This window comes from Oncorhynchus mykiss, chromosome 9, assembly GCF_057628025.1.
Source record: "Oncorhynchus mykiss isolate SJ-2025 chromosome 9, ASM5762802v1, whole genome shotgun sequence".
Classification (NCBI taxonomy): Eukaryota; Metazoa; Chordata; class Actinopteri; order Salmoniformes; family Salmonidae; genus Oncorhynchus; species Oncorhynchus mykiss.
The window spans coordinates 69371047-69395832 of record NC_143030.1 but is presented as its reverse complement, the minus strand read 5'-3'; the positions used below and the strand labels follow the sequence as shown (position 1 = coordinate 69395832).

The following is a 24786-nucleotide window of genomic DNA, read 5'->3' as shown; positions in this document are numbered from 1 at the left end:
TACATCACTGCCAAGTCTAAGGGTAGAGCTCGAAAATTCAAGCCCCTTGGATTCTGCCATTGAGTTACATTAGAAGTGCCCATCCAAGAAGGCTCAAGGTCATTGGCCACAGATAAAATGACGTCAAATCACATTATATCTACAGTAGCTTTGATTGGACTGATCATGTCAACATCACACTTTAAAAATCTTAGCTAGCAGTCATTATCATGAATCAAGTAGACAATCTACTGGCAATCCTTTTTAAACCTTGTCATATGAAGAGAAATAATGAAGAGAAATTATAGATAAAATGTATCAGTGCTCATCGGACATAAACATTACACAACAAGTTGGAAATCGCAAACTCAACAATGAGTGGTTTGGAAGGAATCAGTGGCTAACTGCAAGTATTGCAAAGCAATCACTAGCCTGCTATACAGTGGAGTGGGTGTGTGGTCCCGATTCTCAGTTTAAGGTTCTCTTTTGCAAGCTTAAAATGATAAACATTCAACATTGGCCATGTTGTCAATCCAGCATGATTTCTGCCATTGTAAGTCGGGAACTCAGGCCTCTTTCAAGAGCCACGACCTGAAGATCACTGACGTCATTATGATTTGACCTTGTTCATGATTCGACCTTGAGTTCCCATTTGTCATGAAAGCATCATAAATCCAAAGAAGGCCAGACTTTGATGACAAAGCTTGATTACAAAATGTGCTCACGAAGGACCATCGCGCCACCTTCCTGTTCAAGTGAGCACAGTACAACAAGGTGAGTCCAAAAATGTATTGTATGCTGCTGCATACATGATGTAATATGCCAGGGAGATATGTATACTGTAGCTAAGAAAGTAATACTAAGTGTATGTTGTGTAGTAAGCTGTTAGTAGCCAATGTGCCTCTCCCTAATAATCTGATATTTTTTCCCCTCTAATGTTGCCTACTGTTCTGACTTGGTGGTGCACATGTAGCCTATAACCAGTTTTCAGAAATGTAATCATCGAATATTGTAAGAGCTTTCATTGTCTGCTTATATGCCCCCTTTATTTATCATACAGTTCTGACTTGGTGTACAAGGAGAACACTGTAAGAAGAGCCCATGTTCTGAATTCTGTCGCTGTACATTTCAAAAGTGCTGAACAAATAGTTATATTGACTACATCTGTCCTAGCTCGCTCATTAATGTCTTAATCGGAATTATGGGTTGCCTCTTTTCCGCTTGTTGCCCACTTATGCCATAGTTTGTACATCTCAATTGTCAGTAGAAACTACATTTGTTTAAGCAAGCAAGTCAGCCATATCAGCTATGCTTTTTTTAAAGGCAGGAATTGAGGCTGAATGAACTGTTTCGCTGCCAGACAAGGCTCCACTGACAACCAGGTGGAGCAGTGGTAAGGTGTTGGGACTGCTGTTGGGACAGCTTTATGTAGGCCCTAACAGTTTATGGGAACTGTTTTTCACCTTTATAGTGCAATTAATGTCTTGTTTAGTGTTGTGTTGTGTAGTGGTTTTGCTGGCATGCAACGGCCACATTTTTTCAGGGTTTGCCCCACCAAGAATTACATGCTAAAATCGCCACTGGGTGGTGGCCTATATGGGTTGGCAGAAAGTTCTGCACAAAGCACTGCTTTGAGAGAGAGCGCATGAGGGCTGCAATTCCTCTATGATCAATTAATCAAAAAGTACAATTTTGGCTTCAATGGAATACATTAGATACGATACATGACTTAGCTGACTTACTTTCATAGTCTGCTTTTATTCTCTGCATTGCTACAGTAATAGCAGAAATACTGTGAAAGGATAGTTATAGTAAGTAAGAACTCATGAAAGTGACATTATATTATTTGTAACACATATCTTTGGTTTATCACACCTGGACAGTTGGACTGCATGTCAGTTCCCCATAATTGTTCGAGAATAGCTGGACTGGAATATATATTGAGTAGACAGACTAATTTGAAATCCAAAATGAGTGTTAGAACAAGCACAAATGTTGGCTACAACTAACTTATTAACCTGAATTTAGAAGGAACTGCTACAGGTGTTGCTGAAATTCTGCGCGTGGCACGGTTAACCTTTGATTTGCATTACGCGGTGACGAGGAAGTCAGTTTGCAAAAGATCAGAATCGGGAGAAGAGAAAATAAAGTTTGAGTTTGCGGAAGATCAGAATCAGGAGAATTTAAAAAAAAAAAGTTCCCAAGCAAGGCAAGCTTCGCGATGGCCTCTATCGGTAACGCTGTTTCCAGTCCAATGGTGATATTGGCCCCAAAAACCAAAACCAAAAAGAAACATTTTGTGCAGCAGAAGGTGAAGGTATTTCGTGCCAGTGACCCAGTCTTGAGCGTTTTTATGTGGGGTGTAAACCATTCGGTGAGTATAACACGTTATGTTGTCATAACGTTAGCTTAGCCTATTAGCTAGCTAACGTTAACCAACCCAGCTAATTTTGACATTCCGTTAGCTAGTTACCAAGCTAACATCTAACCTACCTAGCTAACGTTCGCTATCACATGTAAATGCGCATTCAGTAAAAATGTAGCTAATGTTTACGTGAGCTAAACGAACTGTACCGAGAACAAGCTAGATAGCACTAGGAGGCTAAGTAACGTTAGTTAGGTTAACGTTAGCCAACTTGCTGCTGGCTAACTATTATTGACCGTTGACTGTCAAGTGTGTGTCACATCATAATGGACTGTGTTATGGGCTTTGCTCATTATATAAAAGTTAGCCAGTGTGGTCTCTAGAAAGCAATGACAGGGCCGTAGACTGCCATACACATGAGATATACTCAGTCCTCAGACTCATCTCCAGCTTGTTTGCTTTCTATCAACTGCATGTTTACACCTTCCATGTACCTCCATGATAAGCTATAGACCACACTATCTACCAAGAGAATTATCTATATTATTCGTAGCTGTCTTTACAACCACAAACCAATGCTGTCTCTAAGACCGCACTCAACGAGCTGTATAAGCCCATATGCAAACAAGAAAATGCTCATGCAGAAGTGGTGCTCCAATTGGCCGGGGACTTTAATGCAGGCAAACTTAAATTCATTTTTACCTCTTTTCTACCAGCATGTCAAATGTGCAACCAGAGATGCATACAAAGCTCTCCCTCGCCATCCATTTTGTAAATCTGACCATAATTGTATCCTCCTGTTTCCTGCTTACAAGCAAAACTAATGTAGGAAGTACCAGTGACTCGCTCAATATGACAATGGTCAGATTACGTGGACGCTACGCTGCAGGACTGTTTTGCTAGCACAGACTGGAATATGTTCCGGCATTCATTCAATGGCATTGAGGAGTATACCACCTCAGTCATCGGCTTCATCAATAAGTGCATCAACGACGTCGTCCGTACGTACATTTCTCAACCATAAGCCATGGACTGTTAGGCAACATCTGCATCGAGCTAAAGGCTAGAGCTGCCGCTTTCAAGGAGCGGGACACTAATCCAGACGCTTATAAGAAATCCCGCTTTGCCCTCAGACGAACCATCAAACAGGCAAAGCGTCAATACAGGACTAAGATTGAATCCACCGGCTGACAGAGCTTAAAAAATATTACAGACTACAAAGGGAAACCCAGCCGCGCACTGCCCAGAGACGCAAGCCTACCAGACAAGCTAAATGCCTTTTATGCTCGCTTCAAGGCAAGCAACACCGAAGCATGCATGAGCGCACCAGCCGTTCCGGATGACTGTGTGATCACGCTCTCTGTAGCCGATGTGAGCAAGACCTTTTAAACAGGTCAACATTCATAAAGCTGCGGGGTCAGACGGTGTACTCAAAGCATGCACGGACCAAATGGCAAGTATCTTCACTGACATTTTCAACTTCTCCCTGACCGAGTCTGTAATACCTACATGTTTCAAACAGACCACCATAGTCCCTGTGCCCAACAAAGCGAAGGTAACCTGTCTAAATTATTACTGCCCCGTAGCACTCACGTCGGTAGCCATGAAGTGCTTTGAAAGGCTGGTAATGGCTCACATCAACACCATCATGCTGAAAACCCTAGACCCACTCCAATTCGCATAATGCACCAACAGATCCAAGGATGACCCGTCTCAATCGCACTCCACACTGCCCTTTCCCACCTGGACAAAATAAACACCTATGTGAGGATGTTGTTCATTGACTACAGCTCAGTAGTCAACACCACAGTGCCCACAAATTTCATCACTAAGCTAAGGACCCTGGGATTAAACACCTCCCTCTGCAATTGGATCCTGGACTTCCTGACGGGCCACCCCTAGATGGTAAGGGTAGGCAACAACACATATGCCACGCTGATCCTCAACACGGGGACCCCCCTGTTCACCCATGACTGCATGGCTAAGCACGACTCCAACACTATCATTAAGTTGGCTGACGACACAAGTGGTAGGCCTGATTGCCGACAACGATGAGACGGCCTATAGGGAGGAGGTCAGAGACCTGGCAGTGTGGTGCCATGATAAAAACCTCTCCCTCAATGCGAGTAAAACAAAGGACCTGATGATGGACTACAGGAAACCGACAGGACCCCATTAACATCAACATGGCTGTAGTGGAGCGGGTCGAGAGCTTCTAGTTCCTTGGTGTCCACATCATCAATGAACTATCATGGTCCAAACACACCAAGACAGTTGTGAAGAGGGCACGACAGCACCTTTCCCCTTCAGGAGATTGAAAAGATTTGGTCCCCAGATCCTCAAAAGGTTCTAAAGCTGCACCATTAAGAGCATCCTGACCGGTTGCGTCACGGCCTGCCATGGTAACTGCTCGACATCTGACCACAAGGCGCTACAGAGGCTAGTACATACTTACTGACTTTATTGTCCCCATGGGGAAATTCTGTTGCAGTGTCATGTACACATTTAAAGTGGCGTTTAAATACAAAACAAAATTGACAATACAACTTTCATAACAGTCACATAATAATATGGCCCAGTACGTCACTGGGGCCAAGCTTCCTGACATCCAGGACCTATATACTAGGCGGTGTCAGAGGAAGGCCCAAAAAATTGTGAACGACTCCAGTCACATGTCATAAACTCTTCTTTCTGCTATCGCACGGCAAGCGGTGCCAGAGCAAGCGCTTGCCAAAAGGCTTCTTAACAGCTTCTACTCACAAGCCATGACTGCTAACCATTTAATCAAATGGCCACCTGGATTATTTGCATTACCCGCCCCCCTTTATGCTGCTGCTACTCACTGTTTCTTATCTATCCATAGTCACTTTACCCCTGCCTACATATGAAGTATGTAGCGAACAACAGAGCAGCGAAATAATTTAGCTTGAGTCGTTAGGCTACTTATCACCATCACGGCAATCAAGCAATGCATTCCATCTTCATAGGATGCTACCTTTCCAATAAGTCAGTTCACCAAATTTCTGCCCTGCTAGAGCTGCCCCGGTCAACTGTAAGTGCTGTTATTTTGAAGTGGAAACATCTCAGAGCAACAACAGCTCAGCCGCGTAGTGTTAGGCCACACAAGTTCAAAGAACGGGACCGCCAAGTGCTGAAGCGCAGGGCACGTAAAAATGGCCTGTCCTCGGTTGCAACACTCACTACCGAATTCCAAACTGCCTCTGGATTCAATGTTGGCACAAGAACTGTTTGTTCGGGAGCTTCATGAAATGGGTTTCTGGCTAAGCAGCCGCACACAAGCCTAAATTCACCATGAACATTGCCAAATGATGGCTGGAGTGGTGTAAAGCTCGCTGCCATTGGACTCTGGAGCAGTGGAAACGCGTTCTCTGGAGTGATAAATCACGCTTCACCATCTGGCAGTCCGACGAACGAATCTGGGTTTGGCGAATGCCAGGAGAACGCTACCTGCCCCAATGCATAGTGCCAACTGTAATGTTTGGAGGAGGAATAATGGTCTGGGGCTGTTTTTCATGGGTTGGGCTAGTTCCCTTAGTTCCAGTGAAGGGAAAGAACTTGACTGGCCTGTACAGAGCCCTGAACTCAACCCCATCGAACACCTTTGGGCCTAATCGCCCAACATCAGTTCCCGACCTTTCTAATGCTCTTGTGGCTGAATGAAAGCAAGTCCCCGCAGCAATGTTCCAACATCTAGTTGAAAGCCTTCCCAGAAGAGTGGAGGCTGTAATAGCAGCAAAGGGGGGACCAACTCCATATTAATGCCCATGATTTTGGAATTGGATGTTTGACGAGCTTTTGGTCATGTAATGTACATTGTTTTAAAGCGCATGTTTACAAGTCTGTCACAAATGATAGTTCCAATAGCCCCCTATGGTGAACGACATGTGAACCAGAGGCTCGTAGAATCATGACTCTTAAGTTTTCAGTTCATCGTTCGTCGGTAGGGGGTCCAGTGTGCTCTGGGAATTACTGACTCAAATGAACAATTCTACTAATTTCTTTCTTTTGACTGAACGAGTCAAATATTTTGTCAGTAAAAAGAGCTGAACTTCCCATCACTAATTTATAGTTAAAGATGGCAGCCCCGTGTGGCTAATGGCTTATTTGCATATATGCCTGAGGTATCTCTGATTGGCTATGGTGTAGAGTCTGGTCCTGGACAAGACCAATCTTTTTATTAGGTTTTATTAACTGCAGTGTCTATTAATTGTCCTAATGCACGGCCGCTTTCCCCCTGTATAATTTTCACATACTCTACGTAATTCCCAAACATTCTATGAATGTGTGAAAATTACAAAGTGCTCGCTTGTTGCTAAAACACTGTCAGTAACACTTTTTAAGGTAAGGGTTAGATTTGTGGGTAGGGACGTCCCAAGGGTCCCTGATAGCACTAACCATGATGAAAGTCTTCTAGCTAATGGGAGTACTTATTTCTGCAGATAAATGACCTAAACCAAGTGCCTGTTCCTGTCATGCTATTGCCTGATGACTTCAAAGCCAACACTAAGATCAAAGTCAACAACCACTTCTTCAACAAGTAATGTTTTCGCTCACTCATGTTAATACCTACTCTAAATATACATAATACAATTGGCCTATCCACCAGCAGGTCTATGTTACTACTCTGTTTAAAATGCCAAAACGAATGAGGCTTGGACAGAAGTATGGAGGGAGAGAGGGAGCGATGGAGAAGGAGAGGCTAGTAAACACTGCAAATGTGTGAATTCCACCCCTTTTTTTCGCAGAGAGAATCTACCAGGACATTTCAAGTTTAAAGAATACTGCCCTCAGGTGTTCCGGAATCTTAGGGAGCGCTTCGGAATTGAGGATCTCGACTACCAGGTACGAGTGTTGATGTACAGTGCCTCCAGAAAGTATTCAGACCCCTTGACTTTTTCCACATTTTGTTAGGTTACAGCCTTATTCTAAAATTGATTTAAAAAACAAAAAAAACTCATTAATCTACACACAATACCCCATAATGACAACGCAAAAACAGTTTTTTTACTTAATGAAACATGTTCAATTTGGTTTAAATAATGCAAAAACAAAGTGTTGGAGAAGAAAGTAAAAGTGCAATATGTGCCATGTAAGAAAGCTAACGTTTCAGTTCCTTGCTCAGAACATGAGAACATATGAAAGCTGGTGGTTCCTTTTAACATGAGTCTTCAATATTCCCAGGTAAGAAATTGTAGGTTGTAATTATTATAGGACTATTTCCCTCAATACAAATGGTATATCATTAATCTTTGACTATTGGATGTTCTTATAGGCACTTTAGTATTGCCAGTGTAACAGTATAGCTTCCGTCCCTCTCCTCGCCCCTACCTGGGCTCAAACCAGCAACACAACGACAACAGCCACCATCGAAACAGCGTTACCCATACAGAGCAAGGGGAACAACTACTAGAAGTCTCAGAGCGAGTGACGTTTGAAACGCTATTAGCGCGCGCTAACTAGCTAGCCATTTCACTTCGGTTACACCAGCCTCATCTCGGGAGTTGATAGGCTTGAAGTCATAAACAGCGCAATGCTTGAGGCACAACGAAGAGCTGCTGGCAAAACGCACGAAAGTGCTGTTTGAATGAATGTTTACGCGCCTGCTTCTGCCTACCACCGCTCAGTCAGATACTTAGATACTTGTATGCTTGTATGCTCAGTCAGATTATATGCAATGCAGGACACGCTAGATAATATATAGTAATATCATCAACCATGTGTAGTTAACCATGTGTAGAAAATATCAGTTTAATGCTAGCTAGCAACTTACCTTGGCTTACTGCATTCACATAACAGTCAGTCTCCTTGTGGAGTGCAACGAGAGAGAGGCAGGTCGTTATTGCATTTGGACTAGTTAACTGTAAGGTTGCAAGATTAGACCCCCGAGCTGACAAGGTGAAAATCTGTCGTTCTGCCCCTGAACGAGGCAGTTAACCCACCGTTCCTAGGCCGTCATTGAAAGTAAGAATGTGTTCTTAACTGACTTGCCTAGTTAAATAAAGGTGTATATATAAAAATATATATTTTTAATCGGCAAATCGGCCCCCCAAAATACAGATTTCCGATTGTTATGAAAACTTGAAATCGGCCCTAATTACTCGCCCATTCCGATTAATCGGTCGACCTCTAGTTTGGTTATACTAATTTTGTGTGTGTGTATAAATATATTTGATACATCTTGACACAGTGCATTATTCAAAAGGAGTATTCCTCTTCATCCACTCCCTATGTGCATGTATGGATGCCAGTAATCCATCCAGAGCCAAATGACTACTAAAGCAATAGGTTAAATATTAAGATCGTCATCATCAACCGAAGAAAACGGACTGATATGGGGTGGGACTTCCTGAACTTTTCCATTGAATCAGGAGTATTTATAAAGCCCTTTTTACATCAGCAGTTGTCACAAAGTGCTTATACTGAATGTAAAACCCCAAAGAGCAAGCAATGCAGATGTAGAAGCACGAAAAAAGGTGCGAACTAATGAATACGACCCTGTTTTTGTCTCATCCCTGTAGGTCTCTTTGACCCGTAGCCCTCCTGTAAGAGGTGGGGACGCCCAGGGGGAGGGGATCCTCCTGACCTCCTATGACCGCACGCTGGTCATTAAGCAGATCTCTAGTGAGGACGTGGCAGACATGCACGGCATCCTGTCTGAATACCACCAGGTAATGTAATTACCCCCTGGCTGTGGACAGCTCAATTAACTTAATTTCAAAACCCAATTTATTCATTCCAAAAGGCATATCTCCTTTATAGGGCACTGCTGTTGACCAGAGTCCTATGGGCCCTGGTCAAAATTTGCGCACTACATAGGGAATAGGGTGCAATTTGTAATACAGACCAAGGGTGAAGTTACCCTTTTTATAATGGTGAAGTGTTGCAATGCTCTCTAGTACTGCTGGGTGAAATGAACAGTGCATTTGATTAACAAAAACATTGATTGGTTGCATCAAAAGCATTAAAGCAACATGGGCTTCCTTGAATTGCAAATTAGCATCTTCTACTGAGTCATATTGTCTGGTCTGTGTACTCTGGCAGAACTAGTGTTAGGTTGTAGTAGTAGGGGGGTATATCATCTAGGACTGTTCATCCATGCCTCGTGTTTTGCATAGCAAGCCGTTCACTAGGCGAGGAGAGAATATTTTTTTCCACCTCAATACAGTTTCTATCTTTGGAATGGAGAAAATTGAGTCAATTATACTTTACAACACATTTAAGTCTCATTGAACTTGGCATTAATCAATTGGTGTTCATGACAGGGAAAATTTTTTGGCTACATTTGAATTTGAAAGCCTTACATTTACATTTTAGTAATTCAGAGGACGCTCTTATCCAGAGCGACTTACAAGTAGTGCATTCATCTTAAGATGGTTGGGTGAGACAACCACATATCGGTCATAACTATTTTGAGGGATAATGTACTTGCTATCAGCGAAGTCAGTTATTTTTTTATTTGTTGGGGTTTGCCGTTAACTTCAAATGATACAACGACTAGGTTCCAGTTTAACAACGTTTACTTCACCGTATTTCCACAGTACATAGTCACCTTCACACTTCAGCCAGGTCCATCTCCAGTGAGACTACGGAGCAGGCGTACTAATAACAGAGTGATAGCACCGTAATAACAGAAATATAGGGTTATACTTAAAACATGAACTTACCAATCTCCCACAAATAAAACATCAACAAAATAATTAAATGTCCCAAGTATTATTTAAGTTGGGTTGTGTAACAGTTTTTATTTTTATTTCTCAAGCTGCCACTTTCCATTACTGGGTGCCTTTAGGAGCACAAGACCAGATGCTCCCTTTTTAGTCAGGCAGTCAGACAGCTGCTCCTTTGTGGCCAACCTGGAAAACAGCTTTGAGGTGAGGAATCACAGTTGTAGCAAAGGTCTGTGAGCCCCCCCCCAGATGAAGCCATCGACATGACTGGTAGGTACTCCAGTCACATTGCAGTCTTGATCAAGACAATAGAAGACTGCAGAATCCACTTGTGACATGTTCCCATCTGTACTCAGAATTGTTGCCTTGACTTTGTTGTACCAGTAGAGGGATGCATCTGCCAGGCCAAAGAATTTAAAAAATAAAAGTTTCCACAGTGTCCGGACACGTCGCGTGCACAGGCGTTGCAAAATAAATGTACACGTTATTTAATCACTGCACCCACACTGCTCGCAAGAGTCTGCGTGTCCATGTTCTCAGAATCTCCATGTTCTCTGTGTCCATCAGAATCAAATTTGTACATGGACTCAGTGTGTTCTCTTTGTCTAAAATGTTTAAAATAGTGGCCTGAGGTAGTAAGTTCAAGGATCACTGGTTGTTTAAACATCACTGCCTTGTGATTTTTTTATGTCTAGTACAGCCCCTGCCTTCTTGAGGGAAGCTTTGCTCAAAACTTCTTATGGGTTGGGGGCAGTATTTCGACGTCTGGATGAGAAGCGTGCACAAAGTAAACTGCCTGTTACTCAGGCCCAGAAGCTAGGATATGCATATAATTAGTAGGTTTCAATAGAAAAAACTCTAAAGTTTTCAAAACTGTTAAAATAATGTCTGTGAGTATAACTGAACTGATATGGCAGGCGAAAACCTGAGGAAAATCCATCCAAGAAGTGGGATTTTTTGGATGTGGGTATTTTCAATTGAATGCCTATAGAGCTGGCTGGTGTGTTTACGGACATATTCAATCAGGAGGCTGAAGAAATTTGGCTTGTCACCAAAAGCACTCACAAACTTCTACAGGTGCACAATCGAGAGCATCCTGTCGGGCTGTATCACCGGCTGGTACGGCAACTACTCCGCCCACAACCGTAAGGCTCTCCAGAGGGTAGTGAGGTCTGCACAACGCATCACCGGGGGCAAACTACCTGCCCTCCAGGACACCTACACCACCCGATGTCACAGGAAGGCCATAAAGATCATCAAGGACAACAACCACCTGAGCCACTGCCTGTTCACCCCGCTGTCATTCAGAAGGCGAGGTCAGTAGAGGTGAATCAAAGCAGGGACCGAGAGACTGACAAACAGCTTCTATCAAGGCCATCAGACTGTTAAACAGCCACCACTAACATTGAGTGGCTACTGCCAACATACTGACTCAACTCCAGCCACTTTAATAATGGAAATTGATGTAAAAATGTATCACTAGCACTTTAAACAATGTCACTTAATATAATATAATGTTTACATACCCTATATTACTCATCTCATATGTATATACTGTACTCTATCATCTACTGCATCTTTATGTAATACATGTATCACTAGCCACTTTAAACTATGCCACTTTCTTTACATACCCCACATTACTCATCTCATATGTACAGTGGGGCAAAAAAGTATTTGGTCAGCCACCAATTGTGCAAGTTATCCCACTTAACATGAGAGGCCTGTAATTTTCATCATAGGTACACTTCAACTATGACAGACAAAATGAGAAAAAAAAAATCCAGAAAATCACATTGTAGGATTTTTTATGAATTTATTTGCAAATTATGGTGGAAAACTTTTGTTATTGACAAATACTTATTTATCTCAATACTTTGTTATATACAACCTTTGTTGGCAATGACAGAGGTCAGATGTTTTCTGTAAGTCTTCACAAGGTTTTCACACACTGTTGCTGGTATTTTGGCCCATTCCTCCATGCAGATCTCCTCTAGAGCAGTGATGTTTTGGGGCTGTTGCTGGGCAACACAGACTTTCAACTCCCTCCAAAGATTTTCTATGGTGTTGAGATCGGGAGACTGGCTAGGCCACTCCAGGACCTTGAAATGCTTCTTACGAAGTCACTCCTTCGTTGTTTGGGATCATTGTCATGCTGGAAGACCCAGCCACGTTTCATCTTCAATGCCCTTGCTGATGTTAGGCTTTGTTACTTTGGTCCCAGCTCTCTGCAGGTCATTCACTAGGTCCCCCCGTGTGGTTCTGGGATTTTTGCTCACCGTTCTTGTGATCATTTTGACCCCACGGGGTGAGATCTTGCGTGGAGCCCCAGATCGAGGGAGATTTTCAGTGGTCTTGTATGTCTTCCATTTCCTAATAATTGCTCCCACAGTTGATTTCTTCAAACCAAGCTGCTTACCTATTGCAGATTCAGTCTTCCCAGCCTGGTGCAGGTCTACAATTTTGTTTCTGGTGTCCTTTGACAGCTCTTTGGTCTTGGCCATAGTGGAGTTTGGAGTGTGACTGTTTGAGGTTGTGGACAGGAGTCTTTTTCAAACAGGTGCCATTAATGCAGGTAACGAGTGGAGGACAGAGGAGCCTCTTAAAGAAGAAGTTACAGTTCTGTGAGAGCCAGAAATCTTGCATGTTTGTAGGTGACCAAATACGTATTTTCCACCATAATTTGCAAATAAATTCATTAAAAATCCTACAATGTGATTTTCTGGATTTTTTTTCTCTCATTTTGTCTGTCATAGTTGAAGTGTACCTATGATGAAAATTACAGGCCTCTCTCATCTTTTTTAAGTGGGAGAACTTGCACAATTTTTTTGCCCCACTGTATATACTGTACTCGAAACCATCCATTGCATCTTGCCTCATCCGTTCTGTACCATCACTCATTCATATCTTTATGTACATATTCTTTATCCCCTTACACTTGTGTGTGTATAAGGTTGTAGTTGTGGAATTGTTAGGTTAGATTACTCGTTGGTTATTACTGCATTGTCGGAACTAGAAGCACAAGCATTTCGCTACACTCGCATTAATATCTACTAACCATGTGTATGTGACAAATAAAATTTGATTTGATTTAGAGTATCTAATGGGTTCGGACCCAGATTGCAGTTCCTATAGCTTCCACTAGATGTCAGTCTTTAGACATTGTTCAGGCTTGTTTTCTGAAAAATGAAGAAGAATGAGACCTTTCTGTCAGTGGAGTGTAGAATCATGTATTGCTGGTTTGCGCGTGACCGATTGCGCCCCCTTCGTTGTTTTTCCTTTTAATTGAATACGCTATTGTCCGGTTGAAATATTATTGATTATTTAGACAATTGAAAACCTGAGGATTAATTATAAACATAATTTGATATGAATAGACGAACTTTACCGGTACTATTAGGATGTATTCATCTGCATGTTTTGACCGGCGTTGAGCCAGTGGATTACTGAATGAAACGCGCCAACAAAACAGAGTTTTTGGGATATAAAGAGGGACTTTATCGAACAAAACAAAAAATGATTGTGTAGCTGGGACTCTTGTGACTGCAACCATATGAAGTTCTTCAAAGGTAAGTGACTAATTTTATCGCTATTTCTGACTTTTGTAATTCCTTTACTTGGTTGTAAAATGTTTGTATGCTTTTGTAAGCCGTGTGCTGTCCTCAGCATGGTATGCTTTCGCCGTAAATCCTTTTTGGAATCTGACAAAGCGGCTGGATTATCAAGAAGTTAATCTTTAAACTGATGCATAACACTTGTATTTTTTATGTTCATTATGACTTTTGGATTTGGCACTCTGCAATTTCACCAGATGTTGTCGAGGTGGGTCGCTTGCGGAACGCCTGCGCCAGAAAGGTTAATAGTAAGGAGATATCTGCAGGGACCACCTCTGTTTCAATTTGACACTTGGTCTGAAACATTTTTGATCAGACTAAGTGGAGACATATTTGTAACCTGGAAAGAGAGAAAGAGCAAGGTGAAGAGAAAATGTAAGAGCAAGCAATTCGGTTCCAGTGTAGAAAAATGTTTCATTTTCATATTCAACCAGAGGTGAAAGGAGTCATGTGAATGTATAGTACTGATGTGTTCCAGATGGCATCCTATTCCACAGAACCATTTCCCGGCCGCTTTATGAAAAGTTGTGAGCGCAGTTTGGAATCAAAAAGCTCTGTTTACCTAGCAGTGGATATGATCACGTGCAACTTCAAATGCAGCTCATTCAAGTTAACAAACATGTAATCATATACATCACAGATTTCATCAGAGGTTTGATTACCTACTGTAGCAAGCCAGCCAGGCAAGGTAAAATATCACAAATAGAGATGGGTATAGCCAGAAGAAGAATATACTTGTTGAACAGAGCTATAGCCATCAGTCTTGCATGTTTTTATTTTTAATCACTCACTCACTATTAGTCAAGGTCTCGACTTAAGCGTTAGCTATCCTGCTACAGAGGTTTTTGGTGTGGGATGTGTGTGCATCCCTCAAACGTGACGTTTGCTTGTAAAATTATTATTTTTTAAATGGCTCTATATAATGCACTACTTTTGACCAAGGCCCTTGGAGTAATTTCAGACACAATCACAGTCTATTCGCCATTAATTTGTCCCCCTCTTCTCCCTGGCTGCAGCACATAGTGAAGTGTCACGGCAGCACTCTGCTGCCCCAGTTCCTGGGGATGTACCGTGTGGGTGTAGAGAATGAGGAGACCTACCTGATCGTCATGAGGAACATGTTCAGCCACAGACTGGTGGTGCACAGGAAGTACGACCTTAAGGTGAGACTGAACGAAAACACAAACGCGTACACACACACACACACAGTACTACATCCAGATGAGAGAGAGACACACCTAGGGTTGAAAAATTCCTGTTACTTACTGAAAATCCCCAGGTTTTCCAGGAATCCTGATTGGAGGATTTATTTCTTAAATACTTTTGGGGAAAGTTACTGGAATTTTGCAACTCTAGTCAGCTGTTGTATAATGCTTGTACACCTGTACTGTTCTGTAATGCTTGTTCCTTACGCTACTTCATGATTTACACTCGTATAATCCCTGACCTTGCCTATTAAACTCTAATCTTATTGATACTCAGGGCTCTCTGGTGTCTCGTGAAGCAAGTGACAAAGAGCGGGTAAGCCAACTAAGAATGTCTATGTCTCACCCAACCAACCATGCATGTGAAAATTGCCTTAAGGACTAGCTCTGTTAGGCACCCACAGTAGTGTTGCACGGTATACCGAAAGTTCAGAACTTTTTATATCCTATAACATTTAAAAAACAGTTTGGTACTAGAATTTGTTACTTTCGGTACTTCTATCATACGCGTTTCACTTTGTCTACTGACTGAGAAAGGATCAAGTCTGTAGACAATATCACCTTATGGCACGAGAGCACCGTGCCTGCTCCAGTTATCCATTGCTAGATCTAGCCTGTATTGAGGAACCACTGAACTCACTGGGAGTCTGGGATGCATCATGTTAGCTCCCCTCTCATGCTATACAGAAGCAAACAGTTGAATAATGTAGAAATGTTGCAACTGTTAATTACTGTTCGCAAAGCAATGTCCTTTACAGGCTAGAACACTTTACAATGCAAGAACAGAACATACCAGTAGCTTCCAACTTTTTTTGCTATCTAACAGATGATGCTAACATCAATTCACTACCATAGTACTTTGTTTGTGGTACCATAATGCAAAATGTGCTGATTGTCACCAAAAAAACATAATCATTAACCAGGTTTCCATCCAACCTTTTAATGTCGACAAAACAAAATACTCCAGACAAGGTGGGATCTTTTTGGGTTGGTATTGATATAATAACCATCATATTGAATTAAACTTAGTCACGTGATAACATGTTCTGTGGTCCTCCCTCTACGACTCATCAGGAAAGCATGCAGTTTATTAGGGTACAGAGGAACTCAATTATGAACCAAACAGGGTGGTGAAAGTGCAAGGTGATGAGCTTGATGCCCCTTTCCAATAAATATCAAGGATCTTATTTTGGTGACATGATAATCGATGCTTGGCTACCATTCTTACTATTTTGTCCATAATATAATCTCGCTATATAAAACAATTGTTTTGTGAGAAACATCAGTAGAGTTGAAAATACGATGGAAAACAATTTAACGATGAGACAGCCTATAGGGAGGAGGCCAGAGACCTGACCATGTGGTGCAAGGACAACAACCTCTCCTTCAACGTGATCAAGACAAAGGAGATGATTGTGGACTACAGGAAAATGAGGACGAAGCACGCCCCCATTCTCTTCGACGGGGCTGTAGTGGAGAAGGTTGAGAGCTTCAAGTTCCTTGGTGTCCACATGACCAACAAACTAACATGGTCCAAGCACACCAAGACAGTCGTGAAGAGGACACAATAAAACCTATTCCCCCTCAGGAGACTGAAAAGATTTGTCATGGGTCCTCAGATCCTCAAAAGGTTTTACAGCTGCACCATCGAGAGCATTTGACGGATTGCATCACTGCCTGGTATGACAACTACTCGGCCTCCGACCGCAAGGCACTACAGAGGGTAGTGCGTACGGCCCAGTACATCACCAGGGCCAAGCTTCCTGCCATCCAGGCCCTCTGTACCAGGCGGTGTCAGAGGAAGGCCCTAAAAATTGTCAAAAACTCCAGCCACTTTAGTCATAAACTGTTCTCTCTGCTACTACACGGCAAGCAGTACCGGAGTGCCAAGTCTAGGTCCAAGAGGCTCCTAAATAGCTTCAACCCCAAGCCTTAAGACTCCTGAACATCTAAACAAATGGCTACCCAGATGATTTGCATTGCCCCTCTCCTCCCGCAAGAACAATTGCTACTCTACTCTAATAAATCTAACTCTAATAACTGTACATATTACCTCAACACCGGTGCCCCCTGTATTGTTATCTACTGCTGCTCTTTAATTATTTGTTATTCTTACTTTTATTAATTTTTGGTATTTTCTTAACTGCATTGTTGGTTAAGGGCTTGTAAGTAAGAATTTCTATACCTGTTGTATTTGGCACATGTGACAAATAAAATTTGATTTGATTTAACATGTATTTATATTTGGTACAGAATTGTTAGGTATTATGTCACGTGTAGCCTTTTATCTGCAAATCAAATCAAAGTTTATTTGTCACGTGCGCCGAATACAACAGGTGTAGGTAGACCATACAGTGAATTTTTTAAATTAAATTTTACCTTTATTTTACTTTCAATGACGGCCTAGGAACAGATTTTGTACCTTGTCAGCTCGGGGATTTGAACTTGCAACCTTTCGGTTACTAGTGCTCTAACCACTAGGCTACCCTGCCGCCCAAAATCCTTACAGGCTCTAACCTATAGTGCAAAAAGTAAATGTGATAGAAACACATCTCTGGTGGGAAAATGTGCATATAGTTGTTATACAGATTTTTTAAAAATATTCGCATGAAAATCTGTCGCCAATTGGATGGAAACCTAGCTATTCCCAAAATCTTTATTAATTCACTTTGTGTCCCTCGCCATAGTCACATCTCTCCCGTCCTTTTCACTGTGTGTGTGTGAATGATGTCATTAGCTCATAGATATAGAGCACGCATTTATAAAAGAAGGCATTGCTGCTTTTATGCAAATGTTGTTGATTCCTCTGTAGCCCCATAAAATCAGCCAAAACAAGCTCACAACATCAATGCATGCATACACTCTTATTGAATATGCATTCACCTGTGTTGTGAATAGGCCTATATCTTGATATACCTGGTTTATCAATAGATATAGCATTCAAACAAATGATTACCATTATGTTATGTAGCTACATTGGTAAAAATGAAGTCAAATTGATTGTATGATGCAATTAATTCATTAATACAGCGTTTCCCAAACTCTCTCCTCAGGAAACCAAGGGGTGCATGTTTTGTTTGGGGTCCCGAGGACAGAGTTTTTGATTCTGCATTAATGCATACATGGCTGTCTCTGAAAAATGTCAAGTGTAATGAGTTTGAGCTCAAAACATTTGTCTGGATCAAGTGCCATTCTGTGACTTTGGCTAATATACCTTATTTTGCCATGGTATCGTTCTGGTATCGAGCATCGTGATACTAAACCTGCTATTGGAATTAAAGTCAAAATTCTGGTATTGTGACACTAACCCACAGTACATGTGACCCACCACCTTGACTCGGTCTTATGTAGCAAAATTTGAAATATATATTTTTTTATGTTGGATAAAAGTAAAGACTCAGCGATATAAAATTGTATATCATACACTGCAGTTGAGGAACAATGTGAAAGTAATTCTGCATTGAAAGTTGTATATTGTATATATTGTATCCTACATTATTGCATCTTAGCCGCTCTGTCACTGCTGATCCATATATTTTAAACTTATAAATTCTTATCCCATTCCTTTACTAGATTGTGTGTAATAGGTTTTGCTGTGGAATTTGTTAGATATTAGGTTTTGTTGTGGCATTGTTAGATATTACCTGTTAGATGCTCCTGCACTGTCAGATCTAGAAGCATAAACATTTTGCTAAACTCACAATAACATATGCTAACCATGTGTTTGTGACCAATAAGATTTGATTTGAAGAGTAAGTTAGTTGTTTTTTTCCTCATGAGGTTGTGGCAATCTACTGGTGGCGACTAGAAACAATTGCATAATATTACAAATTGATGATCCTTGAAAAATAAAAAAAAATGTAGTGGAATGGTCTTCGAGGTCCAGAGTTTAGTTTTAGGGGCCATTTGACATGCTTGGGAAAGTTCTCATGCGTTTGTTTTATAACGGTCCCTCAGGTGAAAGAGCTGCCCACCTACAAGGACATGGACTTCAGAAACAACATGCAGAAGGTGTATGTGAACGAGGAGCAGAAGGAGAAGGTCATGGAGAAACTCAACAGAGATGTGGAGGTAATGTGACCTCCACAGATTTAGAACTAGAATTCAGTCTATTTCTATGTTGACCTCTCAAGTTCTAGAAACTGTCATTCTATTGAGTCTAACACAAGGTGGCAGTAGAAACATTCTAGCTGTTTGTTGCCATTATACCATCATCTCCATTCATAGTAATCATCTGGTGTGTGTGTCCTGTTCTATAGTTTCTTGTCAAGCTAAAGATTATGGACTACAGCCTGCTCCTGGGTATCCATGACTTGGGGCGGGCTGAGCGGGAAGAGGAGGAGGGAGAGGAACCCTCTATTGAGGAGGATGGGGAGACTGAGAATGGCCTGATGCAGGTCCCTAACGCGTGCTCCTACAGCACGTCTCCTGAGGGCATCGCTGGCTACATGGCCTCCTGCAAGCCCCTGGGGCCCGGGGAGTTTGACCCCTATGTGGATGTGTATGCCATAAGGAGTGCCCCTGGTAGGTTCAAGGGAAGTTGGGAAATTACAGGGTTTGGATCAAGTCAATAATTTTAAGCCATTGGATTCTCAATTTCCCTACTGAATTGAATGATTTTTAAATGGAATTGACTCTATTCCTGGATTTGAAGTTACACTGGAAGTTGGGTCATTTGGGTTTTTAAGCAGTGACTTTATTCAGCATCTGGTCTGTTTTCCCCCCTCAGGAGCCCCTCAGAAGGAGGTGTACTTCATGGGTCTGATAGACGTTCTAACACAGTACGACACCAAGAAGAAAGCCGCTCACGCAGCCAAAACTGTCAAGCATGGGGTGAGTGAAAAGGGCGAAGGGATGAGATACTCAGTGCATACTGTAATGTTAACCTTTATTTAGCTAGGCAAGTCAGTTACGAACAAATTCTTATTTACAATGACGGCCTGCACCGACCAAACCCGGACGTCGTTGGGCCAATTGTGCGCCACCCTATGGGACTCCCCATCATGTGATACAGCCTGGTGCATACTGTGCATTTATTGCTTTTTCTAACATCATTCCCTATTAATCGATAATTGAAAGTGACCTATTCCCAATGCAATTTCTTGTTTTCCCTGGTTTCAATGTTGTGCTGATCACATCTTTGAGATAAGAGGGTTAAGGCTCTCCCATTAGATTACAGGGCCTTCAGAAAGTATTTACACCCCTTGACTTTTTCCACATTTTGTTGTTACGTCCTGAATTTAAAATGAATTACATGTAGATTGTTGGTCATTGGCCTACACACAATACCCCATAATGTTAGCATAATTTGTTTTTGAACATTTGACTAATTAATAAAAAATGAAAGTTGAGTCTAAGTATTTAATCCCTTTGTTAGGGCCCAAAAATGTGGCTTAATAAGTCACGTAATAAGCTCACTCTGTGTGCAATAATAGTGTTTAACATGATTTTTGAATGGCTACCTTGTCTTTGTACCTCACACATACATTTATCTGTAAGTTCCCTCTGTCAAGCAGTGAATTTCAAACACCAATTCAACCACAAAGACCAGAGAGGTTTTCCAATGCCTTGGGAAGAAGGGCACCTATTGGTAGATGGGTAAACACAAATTTGAGCATCAAGTTATTAATTACACTTTGGATGGTGTATCATTACTCCCAGTCACTACATGTTTAGTCGTCCTTCCCATCTCTGTTGCCGGAGAGGAAGAAAACCGCTCAGGGATTTCACCATGAGGCCAATGGTGACTTTATAACAGTTACAGGGTTTAGTGGCTGTGATAGGAGAGAACTGAGGATGGATTAATAACATTGTATACTGAACAAAAATATAAACGTAACATCCAACTGCATTACCGTTCATATAAGGAAATCAGTCAATTGAAATAAGTCCATTAGGGCCTAGTCTATGGATTTCACATGACTGGAAATACAGCTATGCATCTGTTGGTCACATACCTTAAAAAAAGGTAGAGCCAAGGATGAGAAAACCAATCAGTATCTGTTGTGACCACCATGCTGCGTGACACATCTCCTTCGCATAGAGTTGATCAGGCTGTTGATTGTAGCCTGTGGAATGTTGTCCCACTCCTTCAATGGCTGTGCGAAGTTGCTGGATATTGACAGGAACTGTAACGTGCTGTCATACACGTCAATCCAGAGCATCCCAAACATGCTTAATGGGTGACTGGTCTGGTGAGTATGCAGGCCATGGAAGAACTGGGACACTTTCAGCTTCCAGGAATTGTGTACAAATCCTTGCGACATGGGGCCGTGATTATCATGCTGAAACATGAGGTGATGGTGGTGGATGAATGGCACAACAATTGGCCTCCAAGATCTCGTCACGTTATCTCTGGTCATTCAAATTGCAATCGATAAAATGCAGTTGTGTTTGTTGTCCGTAGCTTATGCCTGCCCATACCATAACCTGATCGCCACCATGGGGCACTCTGTTCACGTTGACATCAGCTAACGCTCGCCCACACGACACCATACACGTGGGCTGCGGTTGTGAGGCCGGTTGGAGGCACTGCCAAATTCTCTAAAACGACGTTGGAGGCGGCTTATGGTAGAGAAATTAACATAACGTTCTCTGACAACAGCTCTGGTGGACATTCCTGCAGTCAGCAATTGTACGCTCCCTCAAAACTTGAGACATCTGTGGTGTTGTGTGACAACTGCACATTTTAGAGGGGCCTTTTGTCCCCAGCACAAGGTGCACTTGTGTAATAATCATGCTGTTTAATCAGCTTCTTGATTTTCCACACATGTCAGGTGGTTGGATTATCTTGGTGAAATGCTCACTAACAGGGATGTAAACAAATTTGTGCAAAATGTTTATGGAACAATTCTGGGATCTTTTATTTCAGCTCATGAAACAAGGGACCAACCCTTTATATGTTGTTTATATTTTTGTTCAGCGTATTTACTACACAATACAAACTTAATTGACTGATTGAAGAAAAGGCTGTACAGAATAAAACATATTCCAAACCATGCACCAAACCTGTTTGCAACAAGGCACTAAAGTAATACTGAAAAATATACCTTAATATACAGCCTGGTCTAATAAACTAGACGTAACATATTAAAAATACATCCGGGACAATCAAAATAGTATATGTTATGTTTGGTATGGTTACATAAGACTTGCTTAAGGCAAAAACTAAAGTAGGGTGGTTTGTCGGGATGGGTGGGCATATAACGTGAACGTCTAGCAACCCAAAGGTTGCGAGTTTGAATTTCATCATGGACAACTTTAGCATTTTAGCTAATTAGTAACTTTTCAACTTCTTGCTACTTTTTAGTTACTTTGCAGCTACTTGGCATGTTTGCTAACCTTAAACCTTTTAGCTAAATCTAACCCTTTAACCTAACTTCTAAACGTAGCCTTAACCCCTAGCCTAGCTAACATAGCCACCTAGCTAGAATCTGTAATATATTGTACATTTTGCAAATTCGTAACGTATAATATGGATTGTAATTCGAAAAATATCATACAAAATAGGTGATGGACATCCAAAAATTAATACATACCAAGTGGAGGTATTGGATTTATGTACAGAATAATACAAAATGCTCTGAGACAAGGTTTGAATACAAAGTATTATGTTTGGGTCAAACCCAATATAACACATTACTGAGTACCACTTTCCATATTTTCAAGCATAGTGGTGGCTGCATCATGTTATGGGTATGCTTGTAATTGTTAAGGACAGGAGAGTTTTGCAGGATAAGAAAGAAATGGAATTGCACTAAGCACAGGCAAAATCCTAGAGGAAAACCTGGTTAATTTTGCTTTCCACCAGACACTGGGAGATTAATTCACCTTTCAGCCGGACAATAACCTAAAACACAAGGCCAAATCTTCGTTGCAGTTGCTTACCAAGAAGACGGTGAATGTTCCTGAGTGGCCGAGTTAGTTTAGACTTAAATCTACTTGAAAATCTATGGCAAGACCTGAAAATTGTTGATCAACAACAAATTTGACAGTGCTTAAAGAAATTTGAAAAGAATAATGGGCAAATGTTGCACAATCCAGATGTGGAAAGCTCTTAGAGACTTACCCATATAAACTCACACATGTAATTGTTGCCAAAGGTGATTCAAACATGTGTTGATTGAGGGGTGTGAATACTTGTGTGTGATAGTTTTCCATTTAATTTTCAATGTCTAAAAACATGTTTTCACTTTGTCATTATGGGGTATTGTGTGTAGATGGGTGAAATTTCAAACATTTAATCAATTTTTAATTCAGGCTGTAACAACAAAATGTGGAATTAGTCAAGAGGTATGACTACTTCCTGTAGGCACTATCTTATTTGTTTAACTTTTATCCGGAAAATGAGCATTTCATTGACGCTTTTCATTCCCATTTATATGAGCTACTCAGTCTGACGTGTACCCTTCTCTATGCCTCTGTCTTCAGGCTGGTGCTGAAATCTCCACTGTCCACCCAGAACAGTACGCCAAGCGATTTCGTGATTTCATCGCCAACATCTTTGCATAGCAGGACATTATAACCACCACTGATACAACCAACCTTTTCCCATTTAGATTGGATGGTTTGTATTGTTCTTTTGTTCTTTTTTACTTTGTTCTGGGACTTTCTGTCTTGTTTTTCTTCTGATGTACATTTATATCATGAAACATTGACCCAAAAAATCTAAACACACAGATCATGTTATTTTGATCTCACACTTTACTGTTTCCATTGTTGTAATGTATTACTGACTGATACATATTTATTTTTAGATTGATAAGATGAATGTGATTCCATATTGATAAGCACTCTTGACTGACTTTGTAGCAAAAGGGTACTTAGGCTAATACTGCTGCTTTGTGTCCTCAGAGAGATGTTACACTGAAAAGGATAGAATAGACTTAAAGGGACAACCTGGGATTGATATATCGACCACTTTGTTGTTTGTTTGAATCCCAGATTGCCCCTATAACCCAGTCAGTTGAAATCCTGGGTCGTGTCCATTAAGCACCAAACAGAAGGAAGTGGCGGGAAACTGGGAGGTGCTGTACTACCAATGACTAACTACCTGAACTTGTCCAATAAGAAATCACAACCTTGGATTGGTCTGATGTACTGAATATACTAATATAACTGGACATAGGAACATATCATTGTAGTGAACCCTACAGTAAATATCAGAGCAATTTGTCTCTGTCTTCTGGGATTTGCCATGAACGTCCCTCATCATCATCTCACATTGGCTCATGTGTAGCATTATGCTATCATGAGTAAACTTGGAACCAGACCCTGTTGTTGGACTGACAATGTCCTTTTGAATACCTTTTGGTGCCTCAAACTGAGTCATTTTTAAAGGACTTCTCAAGATCATTGTTATGGGGAATATAAGTATAATCATTCCAACTCCCTCTCACACATTGTCATGCCAAACATGTTTTCTTGACAATGACAGCAATGGACCAAGCTAGAATAAAAGATGAGTAGAGGTAGACGATGGTCTATGCTTGGTCAGATTTGACGACGACTATTATTATGACATTTGAAGAGACTCCACAGAAGAGTAGTATGTGTCACTCATAGAATATAGCACTACATTTCAGCTGCTTTATGCAATTTGATTGCCTTAAAGATGTGATGAGTTTTCTAGTATAGAAGTTGAATACATTGACGGGCTGAATAGTTACAGTATGAGTAAGTGAAGCCTTGTAACCATTGTGATTGCACGTCTTGTATTTTTGCAAATCAGCTTTTGGATCAAAATATATTTTACAAAGATTTTCTGAAATTGTTTTTTTTATATAGATTTTCCATTATAGCAGTCACACATACACATATCTCTTGGTGTGTGGTTAGTGGTACAGTTGATATGGTTGTGAGTTTGGTATTTTATTAGGATCTCCATTAGCTGTTGCGAAAGCAGCTACCTGGGGTCCACATAAAACATGGAACAT

At 41.3% G+C, this 24786-nt stretch overlaps 1 protein-coding gene across 1 annotated transcript; it reads left to right on the top strand.

Annotated features, from left to right (window-relative positions):
• Positions 1–1577: 1577 nt before the first annotated feature.
• On the top strand, positions 1578–24613 carry LOC110532655 (phosphatidylinositol 5-phosphate 4-kinase type-2 gamma). Its single transcript, XM_021616731.3, has 10 exons — positions 1578–2353; positions 6805–6902; positions 7111–7207; positions 8884–9033; positions 14663–14809; positions 15129–15167; positions 18809–18922; positions 19111–19375; positions 19581–19684; positions 23282–24613. The coding sequence occupies exons 1-10, from the start codon at positions 2201–2203 to the stop codon at positions 23360–23362; spliced, it is 1248 nt and encodes a 415-aa protein (XP_021472406.3). The 5' UTR covers positions 1578–2200; the 3' UTR covers positions 23363–24613.
• Positions 24614–24786: the final 173 nt, after the last annotated feature.

Excerpts from the sequence above, each read along its gene's own strand:
- LOC110532655 (XM_021616731.3), top strand. The coding sequence starts at position 2,201 with ATGGCCTCTATCGGTAACGCTGTTTCCAGTCCAATGGTGATATTGGCC. Across the intron at positions 7,208-8,883 it reads TTGAGGATCTCGACTACCAG|GTCTCTTTGACCCGTAGCCC; the intron begins GTACGAGTGTTG and ends TCATCCCTGTAG. Across the intron at positions 9,034-14,662 it reads TCCTGTCTGAATACCACCAG|CACATAGTGAAGTGTCACGG; the intron begins GTAATGTAATTA and ends CCCTGGCTGCAG.